The sequence below is a fragment of the Balaenoptera physalus genome (assembly GCF_965194825.1).
Source record: "Balaenoptera physalus genome assembly, chromosome: 1".
Taxonomy (NCBI): domain Eukaryota; kingdom Metazoa; phylum Chordata; class Mammalia; order Artiodactyla; family Balaenopteridae; genus Balaenoptera; species Balaenoptera physalus.
In genome coordinates, this window is record NC_138882.1 from 173,834,940 (window position 1) to 173,858,226 (window position 23,287).

Here is a 23,287-nt window from a genome sequence, read left to right on the forward strand (position 1 = left end):
TCTCATTGTTAAAAACTCTGTTATGAATCCAAAATGAATTGGAAAGCCAAGAATGGTGATGGAATCTTAGTACCTTCACTCCTCCTGAGGACTTTTTAAGTATGTTTTAAAGGTTTTATTTGAAAACGTTAATAACCATCCTTTTTTGTTTTTAAAGAGAAAGCATAGGCTGAACAAGCCTTCTTTGTTGAAAAACTCCCAGAATTAAAAGTCTTCTTAGTATCTTAGTACCTGAGTACCTCAGTATCTATGTTTTTAAAAAAAGTTGAATGTGGACATATTTTAAAACCAATCTAGGGACTTCCCTGGTGGCACAGTGGTTAAGAATCCGCCTGCCAATACAGGGGACACGGGTTCGATCCCTGGTCCGGAAAGATCCTACATGTCGTGAAGCAACTAAGCCCGTGCAACTACTGAGCCTCCATGCCACAACTACTGAAGCCCACGCGCCTAGAGCCCGTGCTCCACAACAAGAGAAGCCACTGCAATGAGAAGCCTGCGCACCAAAACAAAGAGTAGCCCCCGCTAGCCGCAACTAGAGAAAGCCCGCGCACAGTAATGAAGACCCAACACAGCCAAAAATAAATATATAAAAAGAAAAAAACCAATCTAGTATTATTATGAAAGTATCATCTTACACAATGCGTCAGGTTCTATGTATTCATATTAAGAGACTGTTACCAGACACTCGACTTTTGCTTCACAATGTATTCCTGAAAATGTGTATATGATGAATATTTGAGAAAGTATAAAATATCATATATGTAAAAGCTAAAAAGATGGGCAAGAGGAATTATATACTGAAATCTAAAAATACTTATATAAAATCCCTAATTATTTCTTGCCTTTTGAATATAATCTTTACCAATTTATTCCCAGCAATTCATACATACTCTTTGATTGTTTCTCTCCTTCATACTTGAACTGTAGCCAAGCAGGTTAAGTGTGATGAGGCTGAAGACTGACACCTGATGATTTCCATCTTTGTCTCAAGTGTATTAAAATTATGAGACCAGTATTTCTTATCACTAGAATCACTGTTTTTTGTACCCTGCTCATTTTTATAAAATGAGGCTAAAATGCAATAAAATATTCAAATAATAAAATAATACAACTAAAAAAATCAACCGACAGGCATCTCAAAATGCAATACCTCAAAAAAAAAAATGCAATACCTCAAAATGTTTATTCACTAGCTCATGCACTAAAATTCAGTGTAAACAGTGGAGTGGGGAGTCAATATATGTTGTACAAAGATCCCTCTACCTAAGCAAGCAATGAGAGGTTTCTAGAAAAGGCAATATCATTTGGAAAATAAAGACAAACAGAAAAATAAGTGGAACCAAATCTTCAAAACAATTAAGTCTCTAAGTAGCAGAGACGTTTTTTCTGTCTCTACTAGGGACAGGACAAGTGACAACTGGAGTACTTTAGGAAAGACAGAAGAAATGATGACTCCATAAGAAAATAAATCTGCGGAGAACTAAAGAACCTGCCCTTTAATTCTTCCTGATGTTACCCTACCTCAAAAGGTAACAACTACAAGTATGTGTATGTGTATCAAACAAAATTCCCAAACAAATGAGTTTGAGTAAGCATGCATAATCTGTTGGTGCCAATAAAAATTTAAACCACTCTATAGGCTATATGTTAGGCATTATTTATACCAACTTACCCTTATAGACCTTAGAATATTTCCTTTATGCTTAACAATATTCAGAAATGTCAGCAAACTATGTTTATATTTTAAAAAAGAAAAAGAAAAAGTCCTTATCTTTTACAGATACATACTAATGTCTGGGATTTGCTTCAAAAAAATTCAGGAGTGGGTGGATGTAGAGATGAAATAAGACTGGCCATGTGAAGAAAAAAAAAAAAAGGACTGGCCATGTGTTGATAACTGTTGAAGCTGGGTGATGGATGCTTACATGGGGGTTCATTATATTTTCATTATTTTGGGGTATATTTGAAATTTCCTATACTAAAAAGCTTTTTAAATTACCAAGATAGGTTAACTGTTTTTCTCCAGAAATTTTTAAGGCAAGGTACATTACTTAGTAGACTGGAATTGGATTACAGCCGTCCCTTGGTATCAGTGGGGGATTGCTTCTAGGACACCCCTGCAAATACCAAAATCCACAGATGTCCAAGTCCCTTATAAAATGGCATAGTACTGAATATTTGTATATAACCTACTCACATCCTCCCATATACTTTATTTATTTACTTTTTTATTTAAAAAATTTTTTTTTATTTTTGGCTGTGTTAGGTCTTCATTGCTGTGCACAGGCTTTCTCTAGTTGTGGCGAGCAGGGGCTACTCTTCATTGCGGTGCACAGGCTTCTCATTGCGGTGGCTTCTCTTGTTGCAGAGCACGGGCTCTAGGCACGTGGGCTTCAGTAGTTGCAACACACAGGCTAGGTAGCTGTGGCACGCAGGCCCTAGAGCAAGCAGGCTTCAGTAGTTGTGGCGCATGGGCTCAGTAATTGTGGCTCGCGAGCTCTAGGGCACAGGCTAAGTAGTTGCAGCACGCGGGCTCTAGGGCACACGGGCTTCAGTAGTTGTGGCGCGTGGGCTCAGTAGTTGTGGCTCGCAGCCTCTAGAGTGCAGGCTCAGTAGTTGTGGCGCACGAGCTTAGCTGCTCCACAGCATGTGGGATCTTCTCGGACCAGGGAGCGAACCTGTGTCCCCTGCATTGGCAGGTAGATTCTTAACCACTGAGCCACCAGGGAAGTCCCTCCCATATACTTTAAATCATCTCTAGATTACTTATAATATCTAATACAATGTAAATGTTATGTAAATAGTTGCTTTCATGTGGCAAATTCAATTTTGCTTTTTCAAACTTTCTGGATTTTTTTCTTTTTTTAATATTTTTTATCCAAGGTTGGTTGAATCCGTGGATGCGGAACCTACAGATACAGAGGGCCAACTGTATATGTTTGCCCAAGAACACTTCTGATGCTTGAAGAATCTTTTATACATTCCCCAAAATAAAATAACTACCCCCCTGGGACTTCCCTGGCAGTCCAGTGGTTAAGACTCCATGCTTCTAATGCAGGGGGCATGGGTTCCTCCCCTAGTCAGAGAACTAAGATCCCACGTGCCACGCGGCAAAGCCAAAAAAAACAAAAAAACAAAAAAAACTGTATTTGACAAAACGAAAAAAAAACTTTAAAAATAAAAAAAAAATTTTTTTTAAATAACTACCCCCCACTTCTCTCTGTAGATCCAGTTCCCATTTAACTTTCAAGACCACCGAAAAATCTTATCTCTTCTTTCAAATTCATAGTGATCCTCTGAATTCAAAAGCACATCCTAACCATGCCACTCTGAACTTCTTAGGTTTTGCCATGTAAGTGATCTCTTTATTTACAAACATGTATTTTTGCCTTGCACAACTAGACTACAAGCTCCATGATGGTTGGAACCATGTGCTATATCTCTTTCAACACCTTTGAAATACGTTGTGTAATGGTAGGTCGTTGATAAATATTTTTTTGATAGACTAAGCTTAGTAATTTGCCCATCCACGAGGGTCCAGAGAACTTCTGGTAGGAATACTTTTACAGTTGCCTATTCTCCTCTGACTCTAACTACACTGTCTTTTGGTAAACATGTACCAAGGCCTTGTGCTAAACAGTGTGGATAAGTAAGCTGAGGGAACCATGTAACTTACCCCCAAGGAACTCACAGTAGAGAAGACAGAGAGAGACAAGGAAACAGCAAACTGTTGTAATAAGTACTGAATGACAAATATAGCACACAACAGATTACAGAGATGAAAACTTAGCTCTAAGAGTTTTATGTTGAATGTTCCACTGTGCTAAATCACCTTAAAGTTACAATTTCCTCACTCTTTGAACCTCCCAAATTTTTCAAAATATTCAAATCTCTAGTCACTTACCCTTGTTGTACAGGCTGTAACTGCAAGATCACTTGGGTTTTGGTATCTTCAGCATTCTCCCCTTCATTTCCTTCAGTGGGTACCACAACAACATCCCCCACTGGGACACTCACTTCCGCATTAGCCATCTTTCACATGAAGTCAGATAGCTGGAGCTGCTGTCAGAAACAAGTAGCACCAGTAACTTTGTCTGGTTTGAAAAGATGGCAACCATAGGAAAGGAACACCAAGATAATAACTATTAATTCCCAGGGCACCCTGCAGATCATGGTCCTCTGAAAAAGATGGGAACTGTGAGAAGGGGCTGACATAGGCTCTGATCTTTCCAGAAATGTCTTAGTACTCACTTGTTATTGTAGGTTTTCTTAGTATGTGTGATTCACCCAGTGGTATGCTAGAGCCAGCTCTACCAGCTCCTGAGAACCAACTGTGCACATCGCTTCCCAACTCCAAGTTTAGTGACATCGAGTTGGTAGCTTGAAATCAGTTGCTGGGAGAATATACACCACAGAAATTGACAAACATTACAAATCAGGAAATTTTTTCTTCTAGAGAGCTGGTTTACAGCACACCACTAGTTCCATCCCAAACTAAGCTCCTAGGAAGTAAGAATCATCTATTTTCTTTGCAACCAGCCATTATACCTCATCAAGTGCTCTGTCCTTTGTGAGTAGATACTAATAAGCAGATACTAATAAGTATCTGCTAACTAAACTAAGTTGTATGGGAAAAAGAAAGATGGTTCGCATCGTGTGGTTTTTTAATAAATGCTGAATCCAACTGCATGACCTCCAGGAACGTCTTAATACCTCTTTGCCTCATATTGAATGGAGATAGGGTCTTGCCTGACATCTCCCCTGCAGAGCTGTTGGGGAAACCACTGTCCAGTACCACAAACTCCTTGACTCTAAAGTAACTCAAAGCATTATCTCAATCTTAATGAAAACTCAGAGGGCCCCAAGTTATTCTGCAGCTGTTAGTCTTCACAGCTGAAAAGATAGAGTCACATAAGAGAATATGGATAAGAACACTCTATTTACTTAGATATGTGAGTACTTGAAGATGATTAGGACTGTGCTGAACTGTGCTTAGACAGACAATGGATGCAAGTTTGAATATGTAACTAGTATTCAGAGGACAGAATCCACATTTCAGCTCTGCCACAGTAACTGTTTGCCTATAATACACACATTTAACATGGCGCTCAAAATCTCCCTCATTTGGCCCCCAAATTTTCCCAGTTTCATCTGCAACTATAGTATCCCAAGAATCTTAAGATCCAGCCACACCAACCTCCCACAGATTTCTGAACGTGTAATATGTACTTTCAGGTTTCTCTACCTTTGTTATTCCATAAGCCCAAAACTCCTTTCTCCCTCATCTCCTTCTCCCTTCAAGGTCCAGCTCAAAGCTCACTCCTCCACAAAGCCACTGCCAAACCATTTTCTTTTCTGAGGTCCCCCAATACTTGCTTGCAGCTCTCCTCTAGTGCTTATCACACTGTGCCTTGCACTGCAGTTAACTGAACAGACATCTACCTCCATGACTACACTATACTCTCTGTGAGGACAGGTGCTGCTTATCTAAAAATCTTGCTTCTTTCATGCCATGGCACAGCCAAAAAATTTTTTTTTAATTAAAAATAAATAAAATAAATAAAAAATAAAAATCTTGTCTCCCACAGCCTTGCTCATCATAGGCACTGACATACATTGGTTCAATCAATTTTTGTTTGTGTTTGACCTAGTTAAAATTCCTCATATGTGACTTAGACTTCTGCCCTTTATGATTCTCACATTGAAACTTTTTTCCTGGATTCAACACCTCCTATATCTAAAAGCCTCTTAAAATATCTTGTAGGCACCTTAAACTGAAAGCCTGTTCCCTCTCAAACCTGCTCCTATGTTTCCTGCCTCAATAAATGGTGCTACCCTCCACCCATTTTCTCAAGCCAGAAACTAAGGAGCTATTTTTGACTCCTCTTCTCTTTCTAAATCCAACCAACCACCAAATCCTATCCATTCTATCACCTATATATCTCTTTTAACCAACCCCCACTCTCCATCTGTGCTGCCATCATCACATTCTGAGCCACCACACTGTTACCTGGATTTTTCCAGCTGCTTCTCATCAGTACCCTAATCTCTGGTCTTGATCTCCAATTCATTATCTACAGAGCAGACAAAGTCATCTTACTAAAGGCCATTTCCCCCACTTAAAAATCCTTCAGTGCATTCCCTTTGCTGCTATTAAGGTGCAAAGACCCTAACATGGCTTACAAAACCCACCAACTCTGTCCCCTGCCCACCCTGCTAGCCTCATTTCTCACAGTTCTTCCTCTCACATTGTGGGCTCCTGCCATTGCATTTTCTCCAATTTCTCAACTAAGCCATATTTCCTCACCTGAGCCTTCACACTTGTTTGCTCTACCGGGAATTTTCTCTTTCCTTTTTGGTAAGTCACTGCTAAACTTTTATGACTTATTTAAAACATCGCTTCCTCAGAGAGGCCATCTGTGACACCCCTGACTAGATCTGAGAGGGTCTTCTTGCCTCCTCAGCGCCTGCAGCAGCCCTGTCACAACCATCAACCCCCTTTGTCAGCCTCTCCCCCTCAGACTACATCCTGGCAGAGAAAGGATAGCTTTTCTTTTTCAACAGGCTCCCCTGTGCTAGCTCAGTGCCCAGGACTCCCGAGTGTAATAAATAGTTTTCAAATATCAGACTTCTATTTACAAAACTGCCTACCTAAAACTTCCTAAGAAAATCTGGCACATAGCATGTATGTAATAAATTTTTGTGCAATGAGTAAACTCACTTTACCCTAAAAGACTTCTAGAACTTTCTCGTCTTTAACTGAGGGGATATAAATTTACTTAGACAGCTCAGGCTAAGCTGCCTTGTTTATTGCCCATCATTATGGCCAGTTCAATATGTACTGAGTCCCTACTCCACATCAGACACAGACTTAGCCTCCCTGGATATGAAAAGGGATGTTATCTGCTCTTAAGGAGCTACAAAAGGGAAAGAGATGTGTGACATTGTCACACAGTACAGGAAAAAAGTAATTGCAAGATACTACAATATACAATCCAAACTTACGTAAATTGAAGGTTTAAAACTGGCCGGGGTGGGGATTAGAGAATCAATGGACTGGTGTGGCTGGCTGCCAGCAAGAGAGCCTAAATGATTAGGACCCTTGAGTCTAGAAAAAGCCAAAAGGGATATGATGAAGTATAAAATGCCATCAAATCCTAGAATAATTGAACCAATAGATATCGTCAAAGTTTGAACCATAAAAATGTAGGGTGAATTAAAATAATCACAGCTAACATCTGTCGGACACTTGTTTGTTGTAAAGCACTATTCTGTTACATATTTAATGAATTTAAAAGATGTAATACTTCAGCATGTAACAATCGTAGGGAATTTATTATTTCAAAAAAATGGTTTAAATGTTAAAAAATTAATAGCATAGGTAAATTAATGGGTTAGAGAAGCGGAATTAGGATGCTTCTAGTTCAACCTTCTACCCTAAGGTTGAGTCCTCTCTACAATACTCTGAATAAGTGGTAGACTAACTTCTTGATTAATACTTTCCTCAATAAGAACTCATAGTTTACTCCTTACACCCCACACACCTCAGAACTCAAGAGGAAGGTTCTGGCTGCTTCTCTAACCTTCTGAGAGTTTATCAGAGAAGATAATTATAATTATCCACGACATATCTCTCAGTGTCAGTCAGAGACAAGTCTGATCCAACATGGCAATTCTTACATTCTTTAGAGAAGCAAGTTTGGGTTGAATATCTCTTATTATCCTAAATACCATACTCCTTGCAAGTAACCCGAACCAGCTCTACAGACTACACTGGCTAATTGCAAGGTCATCTCTTTGAGCTGAGTGTAAACTGAAAAGTAGCTCTTGTTTATAGCAACCAAAACTCCTAAGGCAAGATGAGTGAGTTGCCCCTTTGGGTATTTCATGGAAGGGGCCTTACAGTATTCATTGTGGAATCGCACAACACTCTGTAATTCTAGGAGAACACACATGAAGGAAATATGTCAAACTTATGTGAAAAGGAAGAATTATTTGTAGCTATTTTCAAAGACAAATAAGACACCTTGAAAGTAAGCACGACTACTCACATAAACTATCAAAAAACTAAACAAATGATAATCTGACTTACTGTGGATTAAATTCACTTTGTGTCCTGAAAATTGTTTAAAACATGGCAAGATGTAAGCACAAGTGTCACATGATCATAGTAACATCAGAGTTGGTAGCTGAAATGGACTAACAGAAATACTAGATATCCTGAAATTTCTAACTCCAAAATGTATTTATTCCATACTTCATTGTAATTTTTGTAGACTGTGTGGTCTATTTTTAAGAAATTTCCAAGTTAAAACTTTATTATTATATGAGGCCAAAACTCCTGGATTTTTTTTTCCTTCTTTATTCCTCCTCACGTATTTAGTAGGTGATCCAGGGTGCTACCAGATGTAATGAAGCCAATAAGATCACTACATAGGACCACTGTGAGGAAAAGAGCCAGAGCAAATGAAGTTTGGGATAAGTCACATATTGGTGACCACTACGTAGGTGTTTAGGGAAGCAGTAGCATAAAAGGGTTTTTTGTGGGTGCGTGAATGTTTTGTTTTTTCACATCTATCTTCCCTTTCATGATTTTTCTCTTCAAGTGTGTCAAATCTATTGTTTATTCTTTTTTTAAATTAAGTTTTAAATTTCAATCATTTCAGTTTTCATTACTAGGAATTTTATTGTATTCTTTTCCAAATCTGCTTGACCAGTAAAAGGGTTTTTTGAAGGGTCACCGTGCTATAGTTGAGGAGACTTCTGCTTAGGACAAGACCAAAATACAGCCCAAACTAACCCAATGAAGTTGAGTACAAGTTGGCTATTCAATATGTTTGTTGAAGTAAATATGAATAAGTAGTTGACTAACAACTAATGACATAATGACAAAAGTCATCAAGTCAGTAGACTAATTTAAATACACATAACTGATAAAAGGCTGACAAATTAGGGGAGTCAGTCCATTTAATGAAGAAGTCCCCCAAAGAGAGAAAAGAATCCTCTGTGAGACTAGAATTATCTGATCCTCCCTTTCCCTAATCCTCCAGGTTAAGGAGGAAAATGCCACTTCTTGGTTCTCCTAAACAGACACCAGTTAAGGCCCCTGCTGTGTCTGTTAGGAAGTGTTTTTGAATTTCTCGCATCTTGAGAAGAGAATGCAGGCCTCCTCCTGCTCCTTAGACGGCCAAGCCTTCCCTTGATCCCTAGGTCAAGACTTGACGTGCCTTAGTCTGGGTGGATCACACTCCAGGACCTTCAAGTAAGAGTCTGCCCTCACCTCTCCTGCCCCTTAATTAGAAGACAGCAGGCCAATTCCCCTGTCATTTTAGAAAGCAAGGGTACTCTAGCCTTCTTCCCATCAATTATCTTCTCTCCGGTCCTCAAAAACACGGGTTTCCCCATCCCCGACAGACCAGATCAGCCTGCTCTCCACCTATAATATCAGGAGGTACTCCCAGCTCTCTGTTATTCCCTCACAGATCTGGACCCTTCTCATTCCTTCCTCTGGAGGCTCTGAGGTGTCTTCCTACCGCCCCCTCATCTAGGGGAAGGTAGGGGCCTGCTCATTTTCCCTTGGAGCTCTTCTTCCTTGTCCCCTGCTCCCACTACCGGACCTGTCACCACACCTTCGGGGAAGCACCTCCTTCTTTCCCCCTGGACTGAATGGCCGAGGCCTCTAACGCGCCCCCGGGTGAAGCGTGGACCCTCCCTTCTTCAGCAAAACCCACTCTCTGCTCTTGCTCCCCACCCCAAGGCTCCGAGGGATACTCCCGGGCGGGCAGCGGGCTTCCTTCACCCTTCGCCCCACTTTCACCACTATCCCCTAGCCTGAGCGCGACCCAGGCCTCTCCCCAGCTCGACCCAGGCCTCTCCCCAGCTCCTCATCGAAGGGCCTGGTGCTCCCCGGATCCCGCCTATGGGGATACCCCTGGATCCCCGGACCCCTCCCCAGTGTCCTGGGCGTCCGGGCCTCTCAGTCCGGAGTCGCTCCGGCCCCTCCTGGTCCCTCGGCCGAGGACTTCCGGGACCCTCGGTCCGAGGCTCCGGGGCCCCCCAATGCCAGGCTCGCCGGCCCCCAGCCGCTCTCGGCCTGGGTCCGGACCCGGGCGCCGCGGCCAGCCGCGCTGGGGGCGGCCCGGCTGCTCGGGCGGACCCAGCGGCAGCGTCCCCCCACCCCCCCGCGGCGCCGCGACGTCCGCTCGCTCCCCGGCGGCGGCGGCGGCACGCACAGGGCGTGGGGAGGCGCCCGCGGAGGCAGGAGCCCCCCGCCCCCTGCGCGCCCGCCCGCCCTCGCCGGCCGCCGCGCGGCCCCCGCGCCCGCCCCCCCGCCCCCACCCCACCCCGCGCCCGCGCCCGCGCGCCCACCCCTCCCCCTCCTCACCGTCTCCGTCGGGCGGGCGGGCGGCGAGCGGCCAGGGCGGGCGGGCGACGGAGCATGCGCAGACGCCGCCACGGCCGCTACCGCCACCGCCGCCGCCAGGCCCGGCTTCAACACTTCCGGCCGCCGCCGCCGGCGAGTTGGCTCCTTAAAGGGGACGCGTCCCTATTGCCGGCCCCGCGGAGGATGAACTTCAGCCGGAGGGTTTGGGGCCTTTATCAGAGCAGGAATCTCCTGCCCTGGAAAATTAGTGTTGGGAGGGACGCCAGGGACCCTGATAACTCTTCTAACCCCACTTTATGGGTGAGGAAAACGAGGCCTAAATTAAAGACTCACCTCATTCGCAATTGGGGGCAAAGGCATGTCTCTCAAAGGCAGGACTCCCCTTGGAGGACTCTGCCCCTCTTACTTCCTGAAACCCGGTTATGAAGCTTACGTTCATCAGACCTTCAGAAGTGATGATACAACTATCATTTTGAAATCAAAGGTCTGGTTCAGTATAGAGTCAGTAAGAAAACTCCTTTGCGTTCTCACCCATGCATGTTTGTCAAGCCTTTTCTGGTTGTGAGGTTTGTTCTGGGTTCAAGTCATAAATTCTTTGGGGGTTACTGGACAGCTCTAAGCCCCTATTACGCCTAGGACGTAGGTTGTTGTTAAGTGTTAAAAGAAATGATCCTTGAAAATGCTTAGGAAAGTTCCTGGGGCCAGTAATAGTAATTAGCAAGTATTAAGACCTTTCTATGGCCAGACCTTAGGGAAGATGCCTTTGTCTCATATAATCTTCTTGGCAGCTCTACTAAATAGCTTCTTTTCACTCCCGTTTTACAGATAAAATACAGGAGGCCAAGAGAAGTTAACTAATCCCTCAAGGTCACAAAACTTGTAAATGGTATAGCCGGGATGTAAACTCAGGCCCTTCTTTCTGCAGAGTACATGGTCATAACCACTCAGATGTTGCTACCGTTATTAAGAACGAATGAGGTAGTGGTATGCAGGCACTGTTTTGGAAGGGGAGAGAGAATTGCTTCCCCATCTTGCCCCTTCCTACGAGTCACATCTCTGATCTCTGTCCCCTCTGTCATGACGAGGTGACAGGAAGTTTTACAGGTTCTTGATTCAAGAACAGGTAGGCAGCCCAGGAGTCAAACAACAGAATAGGATGTGGGGGTCAGACAACCTGGATTCTAGGCTTGGTTATCGCAGCCCAGGGATCTTGGCCAAGTCACAACTCCCTTAAGGCTTGATTTCCTCATCTGTAAAATAGAGATGTTTTTCCCACTGTGCCCACCTCTGAGGGCTGTTTCCAGGATCAAACAAGGAGACTTAGTATCCATGTTCATATCTGTTCTTATGATCAAGAACTTACACATTAGTAGGTGATTTTGAATATAATAGGGGCTGGTCATGAATGGACTCTTGACCTTTGTGAACTATTTCACAGCAAGATCATCTATATCTTTTGATTATGCATCATGCACTCACTGAACATTGACCAAAATCCTGTCCCTGCCTTCCAGAAGTTCTCAGTCTACCTTCTTCAGAGACAGAATTGTAAACATACAAGACAGTACAGTGAGATAGGTGTTATCATAGAGATATAAACAAAGCACAGAAAAATTGCAAAAGACTGTCCCTGGAGGATTCCTGAAAGGCTTCACAGAGGAGGGGGCATTTATGCCTGGTCTCAGACAATGAGTAGGCGTTCATCAAAGGGAAAAGTGGGGAAGAGCATTCCAAAAAGAACATGTACAAAGAAATACAGGGAAATTGGGCTGAAGAGGGGGCCTGGAACCAGATGGTTCTCATAAGGGGTAAGGAGATATCCTACAAGGAGTGGGGACCCAAGGGAGGTTTAAGTCCTGTTCAGCTGTAGTGCTAACACCCAGTCCCAGCCCACAGGACTTACCTGGACCACTGAAGTAATTTTCTAGTACTCAGCAACCCTATCCACCCACCTGCAAATGTTATCCGCCCTAGGCACCTAAAGGGCGTAACCCTTTAAAGAAATAATGTCAAATTATGTGACTTCCCTGTTAAAAACCCTTCAGTAGCTTCCCATTGCACTTAGAATAAAATCCAGACCCCTCACTAGGGCCACCATGTGTGATCTCCATCCTGCCCTCCTCTGCCCCTCACTCACTGTGCTCTGGATGCTCTCTTTGTGCCTGGAACTCTCCTCAGGGCCTTGTCACTGGCTCTTCCCCCTAGCTGGGAAGCTCCTCCCTCAAGTCTTCAGAGCTCACTCTCATCTTTCCTTCCTCACAGACCTTCACTGGCTCCCAACCTTAAAGTGGGGTCCCCAGCCACCTTCTTCCCTATCATTGTTGCTCCCAGTTCCACCAGGGCACTTGTCAGGTTCATTTGGGGGACTATTCAGGGCACCATGTCTGAGACAACTCCCATCCATGTCCTAGTCATTTTCTCTCAACCCCCCAGCTTACCTTCATAGCAATCCCCACAATGTGAAATCCCCTGGGTTATTTATCTATTCTGTGTCAACCTATAGAGTTTGGTGCACAGCAAATGTTTGTGGATCGAATGAATGAATGATCAGAAAAATTATGAGATACGGACTGGAGAGGAGAAAGACCAGGAAAAGGAAACTATGTGAGGGAGACTAGGATCATCTTGCTAGAATCATCCCCACAAGAGAGAGAGGGACTCATGCAGGGCAGAGTTCATGGCTGTGCTCCAGACACAGTTCCAAATTGGAACCAACAGGTCTTAGTGACCAAGCAAATGCGGGGAGTGAGAGAAAGGGACAAGGATGACCGCAAGTGAAGGAACAAAGCAGGAAGAGTTTGTTGGGGATTGAGGGAAAGTAGAAATAATGAGTCCATTTGGACTTGTTGAGTCTGCGGTGTTTGAGGGACATCTAAATGAAGGCATCCAGAGGAAGTTGGATTGACTGGTCTGAGGCAAGAGTCCAGGGCTGGATTTTGGGACCTGTCAATGTAGATAGGCCACAGAGGCCAAGAGTGGATGGGTCACCCAGGAAGAGTGTGCAGGGAATGCAAAGCCCAAACATTAAGCCTTGACGAACCTGAAGGAACCAACCAGAAGTGGTAAGAATGCTTAGCTCCCTGGACAGAGAAGAGAAAAGAAGCCCAGAGAGCAGGCAGGGCGCTTCCAGAAGGGGATGGATGGCGGGACTTCTCTGGTGGTCCAGTGGGTAAGACTCCGGGTTCCTAGTGCAGGGGGCCAACGTTTGATCCCTGGTCGGAGAACAAGATCCCGCATGTGTGCCGCAACTAAGAAGTCCTCATGCCACAACTAAGAGTCTGCATGCTGCAACTAAGTCCCATGCTGCAACTAAAAGAGCCCACACTCCGCAACTAAAGATCCCACATGCAGCAACTAAGACCTGGAGCAGCCTAAATAAATAAATAAATATTTTTTTAAAAAAAGAAGAAGACGGCACCAACAATGCCAGATACTGCAGAGAGATCAGGCAAGGAAAAAGGAGAAGTCATTGGACTTAGCAGCTAAGAGGATATTGCTGATCCTTCCAGGATGGGTCACCTCTGAGGTTAGGGAGGAGGCCAGATTGGAGTGGATCAAATGGTAAGTGGGAGAAGTAGCAGAAACAGTGAGTGGAGAAAATTTTTTTTAATTTTTTTTTTTTTTTGGCTACGTTGGGTCTTCGTTGCTGCGCACAGGCTTCTCATTGCGGTGGCTTCTCTTGTTGCAGAGCACAGGCTCTAGGCGCACGGGCTTCAGTAGTTGTGGCACGTGGGCTCAGTAGTTGTGGCTCACTGGCTCTAGAGCGCAGGCTCAGTAGTTGTGGCACACGGGCTTAGTTGCTCCGCGGCATGTGGGATTTTCCCAAACCAGGGCTCGAACCCGTGTCCCTTGCATTGGCATGCGGATTCTTAACCACTGCGCCACCAGGGGAGCCCTAAAATTTTTTGACAAAAAAAAATTTTTTGACAAAAAAGAAGGAACTAAGACAAAAGGCAAAAGATGATTATTTTAAGAGGTGAAAAAGTCATGTGAAGGCTTTCCTTTTTTATTTTTTCACTTAATTGTTTTTCCTGTAATTACCTGTTCACTGCAGAAAATTGTAAAATGCATTAAAGGATGGAGAAGCAGGAAAAAAAACCCCACGTATTTAACATGTGGTATATTTCCTTCCAATCTTTTTCCTATGCATTTTTTTCCTTTAGCTTGAAGAATTGTCTTGAATGTGCAATCCATGTTATTCTTCTTTTCCCCTTAAACACTGTTTCCGAAACATTGAAGAGAATAATTTTTCTTCTCCTCTTCCCACACCCCACCTCACCCTCACCCCACCCCACCCCACCCCACCCCACCCCACCCCACCTCACCCCACCTCACCCCACCTCACCCCACCTCACCCCACCTCACCCTCACCCCACCCCATCCCCCTCCCTCTCCCTTTTTTTTGGCTGGGCTGAGCAGCTTGCAGAATCTTAGTTCCCTGACGGGGATTGAACCCACACCCTCCCTTGGCAGTGAGAGCATGAGAGTGCAGAGTCTTAACCACTGGACCGCCAGGGAATTCCCTTTTCCTTCTTCTTTTCAATATGAGACATACTTGAATGGCCAGTCTGGTTCTATCCTCCCCTCTAGCATTCTTGGGGTCTCTCTGATTTCTGAGCAGACAATTTTGTTTGGGAGATAATTCTGTTCATTTTGGGTGACTAAAAAAGCTGAACAGTGGAAGGGCCAAAAATAACTTTGGGGGTAGCTGGCAGGGTTAGGAGAGGCCCCCGGGTGGGATGTTCAAGGCTTTCAGGCCCCCTTGGGGAGACTGTGGGTATGAACTGGACAAGGCCCACAGTGGCTGCAATCAGTTTGAAAACAGCAGGGACAGTGGTACCCAGACCTGCTGAGAGCTTGCTCTAAGCACGTTAGATCCATATAACCTCCCAGGTCCTGTTATTAACCCAGTGTAACGTGAGAGGTTAAGAACATTCCCACAGTCAGAGAATTCCCTGGCAGTCCAGTGGTTAGGACTCTGTGCTTTCACTGCTGAGGGCCCAGGTTCAATCCCTGGTCGGGAAACTAAGATGCTGTGCAAGCTACGCAGCCAAAAAAGAAAAAAAAAAAAAAAACTTTCCCACATTCATATATCTATTTGTTGGCTGTGTTGTATTTGAACTTAGGCAGTTGCACTCCAGAGCCCATGCTCCTAGTACCCCACCGTTGGGGCCCTCCTATCCCTGGTCGCACATAGAATCACTTGGGGAGATCTTATAAAATACTCATACCAGAGTCCCACCCCAGATAAATTCAAGTGGAATCTGTGAGGCTAGAGCCTGGCCATGAAAATTTTCTAAAATGTCCCTCGATGACTCTAATGGACAGCCAGGTGGAAGAACCACAGCTCTGCTGGCTCTTAACTATGTTTATTTCAAGCCAAGTAACAGCAACAGCAGCATGAATAATAACAGCTAAAGCTTACTAAGTGCCAGGCCATTTAATTTATGTATTTATTTTAATTTATTTAACTTATTTTATTTTTGGCTGTGTTGGGTCTTCATTGCTGCGCGCAGGCTTTCTCTAGTTGCGGCAAGCAGGGGCTACTCTTCGTTGCAGTGCGCGGGCTTCTCACTGCGGTGGCTTCTCATTGCAGACCACGGGCTCTAGGCGCATGGGCTTCAGTAGTTGTGGCACACGGGCTCAGTTGTTGTGGCGCACGGGCTTAGTTGCTCCACGGCATGTAGGATATTCCCGGACCAGGGCTCGAACCTGTGTCCCCTGCATTGGCAGGCGGATTCTTTTTTTTTTTTTTGAGATTTGATTGCAAAGCAATGTTCATTATTATTATTTTTTAACATCTTTATTAGAGTATAATTGCTTTACAATGGTGTGTTAGTTTCTGCTGTATAACAAAGTGAGTCAGCTATACGTACACATATATCCCCATATCCCCTCCCTCTTGCGTCTCTCTCCCACCCTCCCTATCCCACCCCTCTAGGTGGTCACAAATCACCGAGCTGATCTCACTGTGCTATGCAGCTGCTTCCCACTAGCTATCTATTTTACATTTGGTAGTGTATATATGTCCATGCCACTCTCTTACGTCGTCCCAGGGTTACCCTTCCCCCTCCCCATGTCCTCAAGTCCATTCTCTACGTCTGGCAAGTGGATTCTTAACCACCGTGCCACCAGGGAAGACCCCCAGGCCATTTTAAACACTTGTTATTAACTTATGGAATCCCCACAAGGTAGGTACTAGCAGTGTCCCCATTTTACAGATAGGAAAACTGAGGTCACATAGTTGGTATGTGGTAGAACCAGAATCTGAGCTCTTGACTTCAGTCTATGCTATGGCCTAACCATTATGATTTCCTGAGACTAGCTACTCATAGGATTGAAGGGAAAAGAAACTAACATTGCTTAAGCCCTTTCTCTGTATCTGCAGTGTGCTAGGAGCTTTTCCATAGATAAAATTCCAGGCAGGGAATTTCCTTTCCAGGTAGGGAGTGTTATCCCCATTTCTCAGAAGAGGCAAAACAGGCTCAGTGAAATTAAGTGGCACAGCCTCAGGTTACAAGTCTAAGAAGTTGCAAAGCTGCCACTCCCATTGGGTCCGTCCAAATTCCAGGCTCTGTCCACTTATTTGAAGTAAGTAAAATAGTCAACTTCATAGAGACAGAAAGTAAAATAGTGGTTACCAGGGGCCGAGGGAAGGGGGGTTTGGGAAGTTGTTAGTGTTTAATGGGAGTTTCAACTGAGGATGATGAAAAAGTTCTAGAAATGGATGGTGGTGATGATTGCACAACAATGTGAATGTACTTAATGCCGCTGAACTGTACACTTAAAAATGGTTAAAATGATAAATTTTATGTTAAGTATATTTTAACCACAGTTTTAAAAATTAAAAATGAATAAAATAAAATAAGATAATTTAAAGGAAATAAGAGACAGTGAAAAGCGAGGTTTTGGGCATGCCTATGATGTCCCTGGGCAGGAAGCTGGTCATGAGCTGAGGGAGCTTACACTCTAGTGGGCATAACAGTGCATATGCCAAGCGCCTGATAGAGAGCATGTACTCAGAAGTATAGCTACTAATAGTCCCCGTCACAGATGGGGAGACTGAGGCCCAGAGAGGGCCTTAACTAAGGTCCTGTAGCCAATGGAGGCAGCTGACTGGGCTCTGTTCTAAAAGGCAGGTGGGTGGTGCCAGATGGAGTATTAATAATAATACCAGCTGGCATTTCTTGAGTGCTTATTCCATTCCAGATATGATTCCCAGTCCCTCTGTGAGTGTGGATTACCACATTTACTCTTCCCAACCTCCCTGTGAATGAGGTACCATTATCGTGTTCCTTTTACAGATGAGGAAACTGAGGCCAAGACAGAGACTGATTCAAGGTCACAGAGCCAGCAGGACTTGAATCTTGTCCTCTCTGGCTCCAAAACCAGCAAGTCAGCCTTTTGCTTTGGTGGTTGTGGAGGACAGTAGGGGTGGATGGGGCTGGTGTGGGGAGGAGGTGATTCACTTGACTATATCTGGATTCATCCCAGTTTTTTTTTTTTTTTTTTGCACCTACGGGCGGAACTTCCTCCTTTCCAGATTCAGTCCCCATCTATTAGTGGCTTCTGGCTTCCGAGAAAGTGATACAGAGGGTGGGGTGAGCTGCGAGGGGTGGGGAGGTAGACACAAAAGTGCAGGCAGTCTTTAGTAAACGCAGATTTTTGAGTGCTCTCTATGTACCAGGCAATGTTCCAGGGGCTGGGAGTCCCATGTGAATAAAATAGATTTTGTCTCTGTTCTCATAGAAATTCTATTGCAGAGTGTATACATTGGGGGGGTGGGTAGAAAGAGAGGGGAAGTGGGGGAGGGAGGAGGGCAGTGGATATAGACAAGGGACAGGATATGCCAGGTGTCAGGAAGGGCTATAAAGGAGATGTGAGAGAGAGAGTGACTGGGGAGGGGACATAACTAGACACAGTGAGAACAGGAAGGGCCTGGCTCAGGAGCTAAGGCATGGAGGATGAGAAGGAGCCAGCTGAAGATCTGGAAGCAGAACATTCCAGGATTCTATGGGGAAACAGCACAGGCAAAGGCTGTGAAATCCATGTGTTGGAGGAACTTGGAGAAGGCCAGTCAGGCTGGAGCAGAGTGACAGAAAGAAAAGGAGTAAAAAGAAGATCCCAGTGCCAGCTCATGCAGGGTCTGTAGACCACAATGAGGAGCACAAGGTTAATTCTGAGGGAAAGGAAGGCCATTGGAGGAGTTAAGAATGAAGATGAGGGCTTCCCTGGTCATGCAGTGGTTAAGAATCTGCCTGTCAATGAAGGGGACATGGGTTCGAACCCTGGTTCAGGAAGATTCCCACATGCCTCGGAGCAACTAAGCCCGTGCGCCACAACTACTGAGCCTGAGCTCTAGACCCTGCGAGCCACACCTACTGAGCCCACATGCCACAACTACTGAAGCCCGCTCGCCTAGAGCCCATGCTCTGCAACGAGAGAAGCCACTGCAGTAAGAAGCCCGCGCACCGCAACAAAGAGTAGCCCCCGCTCGCCGCAACTAGAGAAAGCCCGCACACAGCAACGAAGACACAATGCAGCCAAAAATAAAAATAAATAAAATAAATGTTTAAAAACAGAATGAAGACGAGATGGCAGCATGACAGGGGACTTCCCCGGTGGTCCAGTGGGTAAGACTCTGCACTCCCAACGCAGGGGGCCAGGGTTCGATCCCTGGTCGGGGAACTAGATCCCGCATGCATGCTGCAGCTAGGAGTCTGAATGCCGCAACTAAGAAAGCCCACATGCTGCAACTAAAAGACCCCGCATGCTGCAACGAAGATCCGCATGCTGCAACTAAGACCTGGCACAGCCAAAATAAATAAATATTAAAAAAAAAAAAAAAAAAAAGAAGGCAGCATGACAGGAAGTCAAAAGACCAATTAGGAGGTTCTGGCTATAATATAACAGAACAGGTGATGACGGTGGGGATTCAGGAGGTGGTCTTAGAGGGGTCTTTTGGAGGTGACTAAGTGATGGAGGTGCCATTCACTGAGGTGGAGGAGACAAGAGGAGAAGCAGGTTTGATGGGGGATGGGAATCTAAGGGGAAATAGGGATAAAAATTATGAATTCAGTTGTGGACATGTTGAAATTGCAGAGTTAGTAGCTGGCCAGGCAGCTGGAGACAGTGTTCCAGGCTGGAAATAGATACCTGGGAAGAGAGACCAGAGGCTGCCCACTCTGGGGACCCATAGGCCATACCTCTTCACAGATGGATAATGTAGAGTCCAGAGGATGCCTGAAGTTTTTTTTTTGTTTTATTTTGTTTTTGTTTTTGTTTTTAATTGGTTATCAACATTTACAAATCCAGAGATATCAAATAAAAGGATTTACGCCTCCTCTTCCAAATTGGCTGTTCTGGTCACACTGGGCCCTGGGCCCACGTACTGGGAAGGCCACAGCAGGCTGGTAGGGGAGCCCACTGCTCCTCCAGATCAGGCATGAACTCTTCAGCTGGTCCCACCACAGCATGCCTGCTGCAGATTCCACTCAAGGCCTGGTTCTGGCAGCCCTAGAGGTTCATCCTCTGGCATGGGCAGGAGGTGACACCATAGAAGAGGAAAAAGTTGGTCTGGGACAGAGCAAATAATTTCTCCCATTCTGTAGTGGTTATTGTTAGTGGTTACTGATACACAAAAGTTGTAAATTCTGATGAAGTCCAATTTACTTATGTTTTCTTTTGTTGCCTGTGCTTTTCGTGTCATATTTAAGAAATCATTACCAAACCCAATGTCATAAAACCTTTCCCCTGTTTTCTTCTAAGCACCTTATAGTTTTAGCTCTTAAGTTTTAGATCTTTGATCTATTTTTTGTATGTGGTTTTAGGTAAAATTTCAACTTCATTCTTTTGTGGATATCCAGTTTTCCCAACACTATTTGCTGAAAAAAACCGTCCTTTCCCCATTGAATGGTCTTGGCACTTTTATCAAAAATCATTTGATGCCACAATTTATTTCTGGACTCTCTATTGTATTCCATTGGTCTATATGTCTGTTTTTATACCAATACCACAAAATTTTTACTTAGTTTGCTTTGTAGTAAGTTTTGAAATCGGGAAGTTTAGTCCTCCAACTTTGTTCTTTTTCAAGAGTGTTTTGGGTATTCAGAGTCCCTTGAGAATCCAAATGAATTTTAGGATGGGTTTTTCTAAATATTTCTGTAAAAAGTGTCATTGGGATTTTTATAGGGATTGCACTGAATCCACAGTTTGTTTTGGCTAGTACTGGCATCTTAAAAAGATTAAGTCTTTCAACCTGTGAACATGGAATGTCTTTCCATTTGTTTCTGCCTTCTTTAATTTCTTTCAGCAATGTTTTGTAGTTTTAATGTACAAGTTACACTCCTCCTTGGCTACATTTCACCTCCTTGGTTAAATTTATTCCTAAGTATTTTATTCTTTTTGATATTATTGTAAATGGAATTATTTTCTTAATTTCCTTTTCAGTTTGTGTATAGACTACAATTTTTGTGTGACCTTCATTTCTTATCAGTGGTCACTGATCCCAACATCCGAGATATGGACCGATAGGGGATCTCAGGAACCAGATTTGGTTGGTTTCAAGAGAGAAGCCATGCTGGCATCTGCCCATCTGAAGGATGGAAACTTCCTCTTCTCTTCTGACAAATTGACACCCTCTTCCCCTCCATCCTTCAAAATACCAAAGCTTCATAGCCTCTCAAAATCCATCTCCCTGAACCACCTCCCCTTCCCCCACCCGCCTGCAGTAAACCTATCCTGTTGGGAGTCTCTGATATTATTTGAAGTAATTCTATTTTAATTTCAGAAGGGTCTGCTACTTTCTTGCAAGTGGTGAAATCTTCATTACCTGTAAAATTAGAAGACTGTTTTGTCCTACATAGGAGAGTACAGTCAACTCTCTAGAATGGACAGAAACACACTTTTTTTTTTTTTCACACACACACACTGTATTTTATTTTTACAGGAGATAAATAAACTGACACCAAGCATTGTAAATGGATGACCACAACAAAAGCAACAATGATTGCAATTACCAAACACGAAACACACTCATACTATGTTGTAATATTGACATTCAGTCCAGTAATCCTCCACTGTAACAGCTCCTTTACTTTGCAGTGAAAATTGATTTGTATATGTTTTGCCTCTGAGTCCTTGTGGGATTTTTTTTTTTATTCAAACAGAAAGTCACATCCTCATCAGTTCACTCAGTCCCATGTAATTAATTTTTTTTTCATCTTGATCTTTTGTTAGCACTTTTATGAATTCATCAGTTTTCCATTAGAGTTCTGAGAAACACACTATCTTGTTTACTCCTATATCCTAGGACATAGTAGGTCCTTAGTAAATAGTGGCCAATGTAATTGTATATACACAAGAACTTCATGGATTGTGAAATGCTCTGCAAATATGTATTGAATGTCTATTATGTGCCAGGTACTACACCAGAAACCATGGACTCAAGTGGTCTATAAGACATAAATAAGTTCCCTGCCCTCACATACGCGACATCTGGCTGGGGAATATAGATATTGAACAATTAACTTTGCAACTAATGCATTAATAACGATCATGATAATGTTCTGCAGAGAAGTATATGGTGCTATGAAAGAGTGTAATAGAGTGTAGGGGAGCTAACCTAGTGAGGGTTGGGGGGGTCAAGGAGGCCCTCTCTGAGGAAGTGACATTTGAACTGACATATGAAGAATGAGGAGGAGTTAGCCAATTTGGGAGAAGGGGAGAGGAAGACAGGCTGTTGAGAAAGAGTATTTCCAGATGGAGGAGAGAAATTCTGGAGGCCCTGAGTCGAGGAGAGTAGTGGCTTCGGAGAAACCGAAAGAAGACCAGTGTGGCTTGAGCCCTGAGAACAGAGAAGGTGGTGGGTCACTCAAAATTTACAGGATGTTAACCCAAGCTAGTTAGGTGCCATTAAAGGGTTTTAATGAGTGAGTGGAAAGTTTTCAGCTAACACACAGAAGCTCAAAATACAAGAAATCTACTGAAGTCAAGTTTCTAGGGACTTCCCTCATGGTGCAGTGGTTAAGAATCTGCCTGCCAACGCAGGGGACAGTGGTTCGAGCCCTGGTCTGGGAAGATCCCACATTGCCGCAGAGCAACTAAGCCCATGCGCCAAAACTACTGAGCCCGTGTACCACAACTACCGAAGCTCGCACACCCTAGAGTCCGTGTTCTGCAACGAGAAGTCACCGCAATGAGAAGCCCGATCACCGCAAGGAAGAGTAGCCCTTGCTCGCCGCAACTACAGAAAGCCCGCGCGCAGCAACGAAGACCAAACGCAGCCAAAAATAAATAAATAAATAAATAAATTTTTTAAAAAAAGTTTCTAAAGTAGGGAACTTATTCCATAAACTGATTATATATTCTCAGGCTCCTAGCTGAGTGAACTTTTCTCCTTTTAGCCCTTGATTTTTTTTACAGCTTTATTAAAATATAATTTACATATCAAAAAACATCCATTTTAAGTGTACAATTCAATGATTTTAGTAAATTTATAGAGTTGTGCAACATAATTTACTTTTAGAACGTTTCCTTCACCCCAAAAAGATCCCTCATGCCCATTTGTAGTCAGTCCCTGCTCTCAACTCTAGTCCCAGGCAATCTCTAACCTACTTTCTGTCTCTATAGATTTGCCTCTTCTGGACATCTTGTGTAAAAGGAATCATATAATATATAGTCTTCTGTGACTGGCTTCTTTGTGAGTCTGATTTTATTTTTCATCATTTGTATTCCAGTGACTATGTGTCCTCATTATTTCTCTAATCTTTTCATGTACTCCATATTTCCTTAGAAACTGGAAAATACGGATAAGTAAAACGAAAAAAGCTTCACTCTCCTAATAAATCTTCCTTCTCTAACAGATTCCCCTCTAGTTGATATTCTCCTTGGGTATTCTGT

General features: G+C 43.8%; 1 protein-coding gene across 13 annotated transcripts in view; it reads right to left on the reverse strand.

Annotated features, from left to right (window-relative positions):
- The window catches only part of GMEB1 (glucocorticoid modulatory element binding protein 1), a 35,781-nt gene extending 25,269 nt beyond the window's left edge, over positions 1-10,512 (reverse strand). For 2 of the 13 annotated variants that reach the window (XM_082440460.1, XM_082440459.1), the window contains exon 1: positions 3,908-4,019. Coding sequence is in view for 10 of the 13 variants with exons in the window: in XM_082440457.1 (XP_082296583.1) it covers positions 3,908-4,035 (128 nt within the window). In the remaining 3 variants the exon portion in view is untranslated. Of the gene's footprint in view, positions 1-3,907; positions 4,066-4,254; positions 6,078-7,008; positions 9,276-10,387 lie in introns of those variants that run through there. The other 11 variants (XM_082440457.1, XM_082440462.1, XM_082440469.1 and 8 more) reach the window with 11 other exon arrangements.
- Between the last annotated feature and the right edge of the window lie 12,775 nt (positions 10,513-23,287).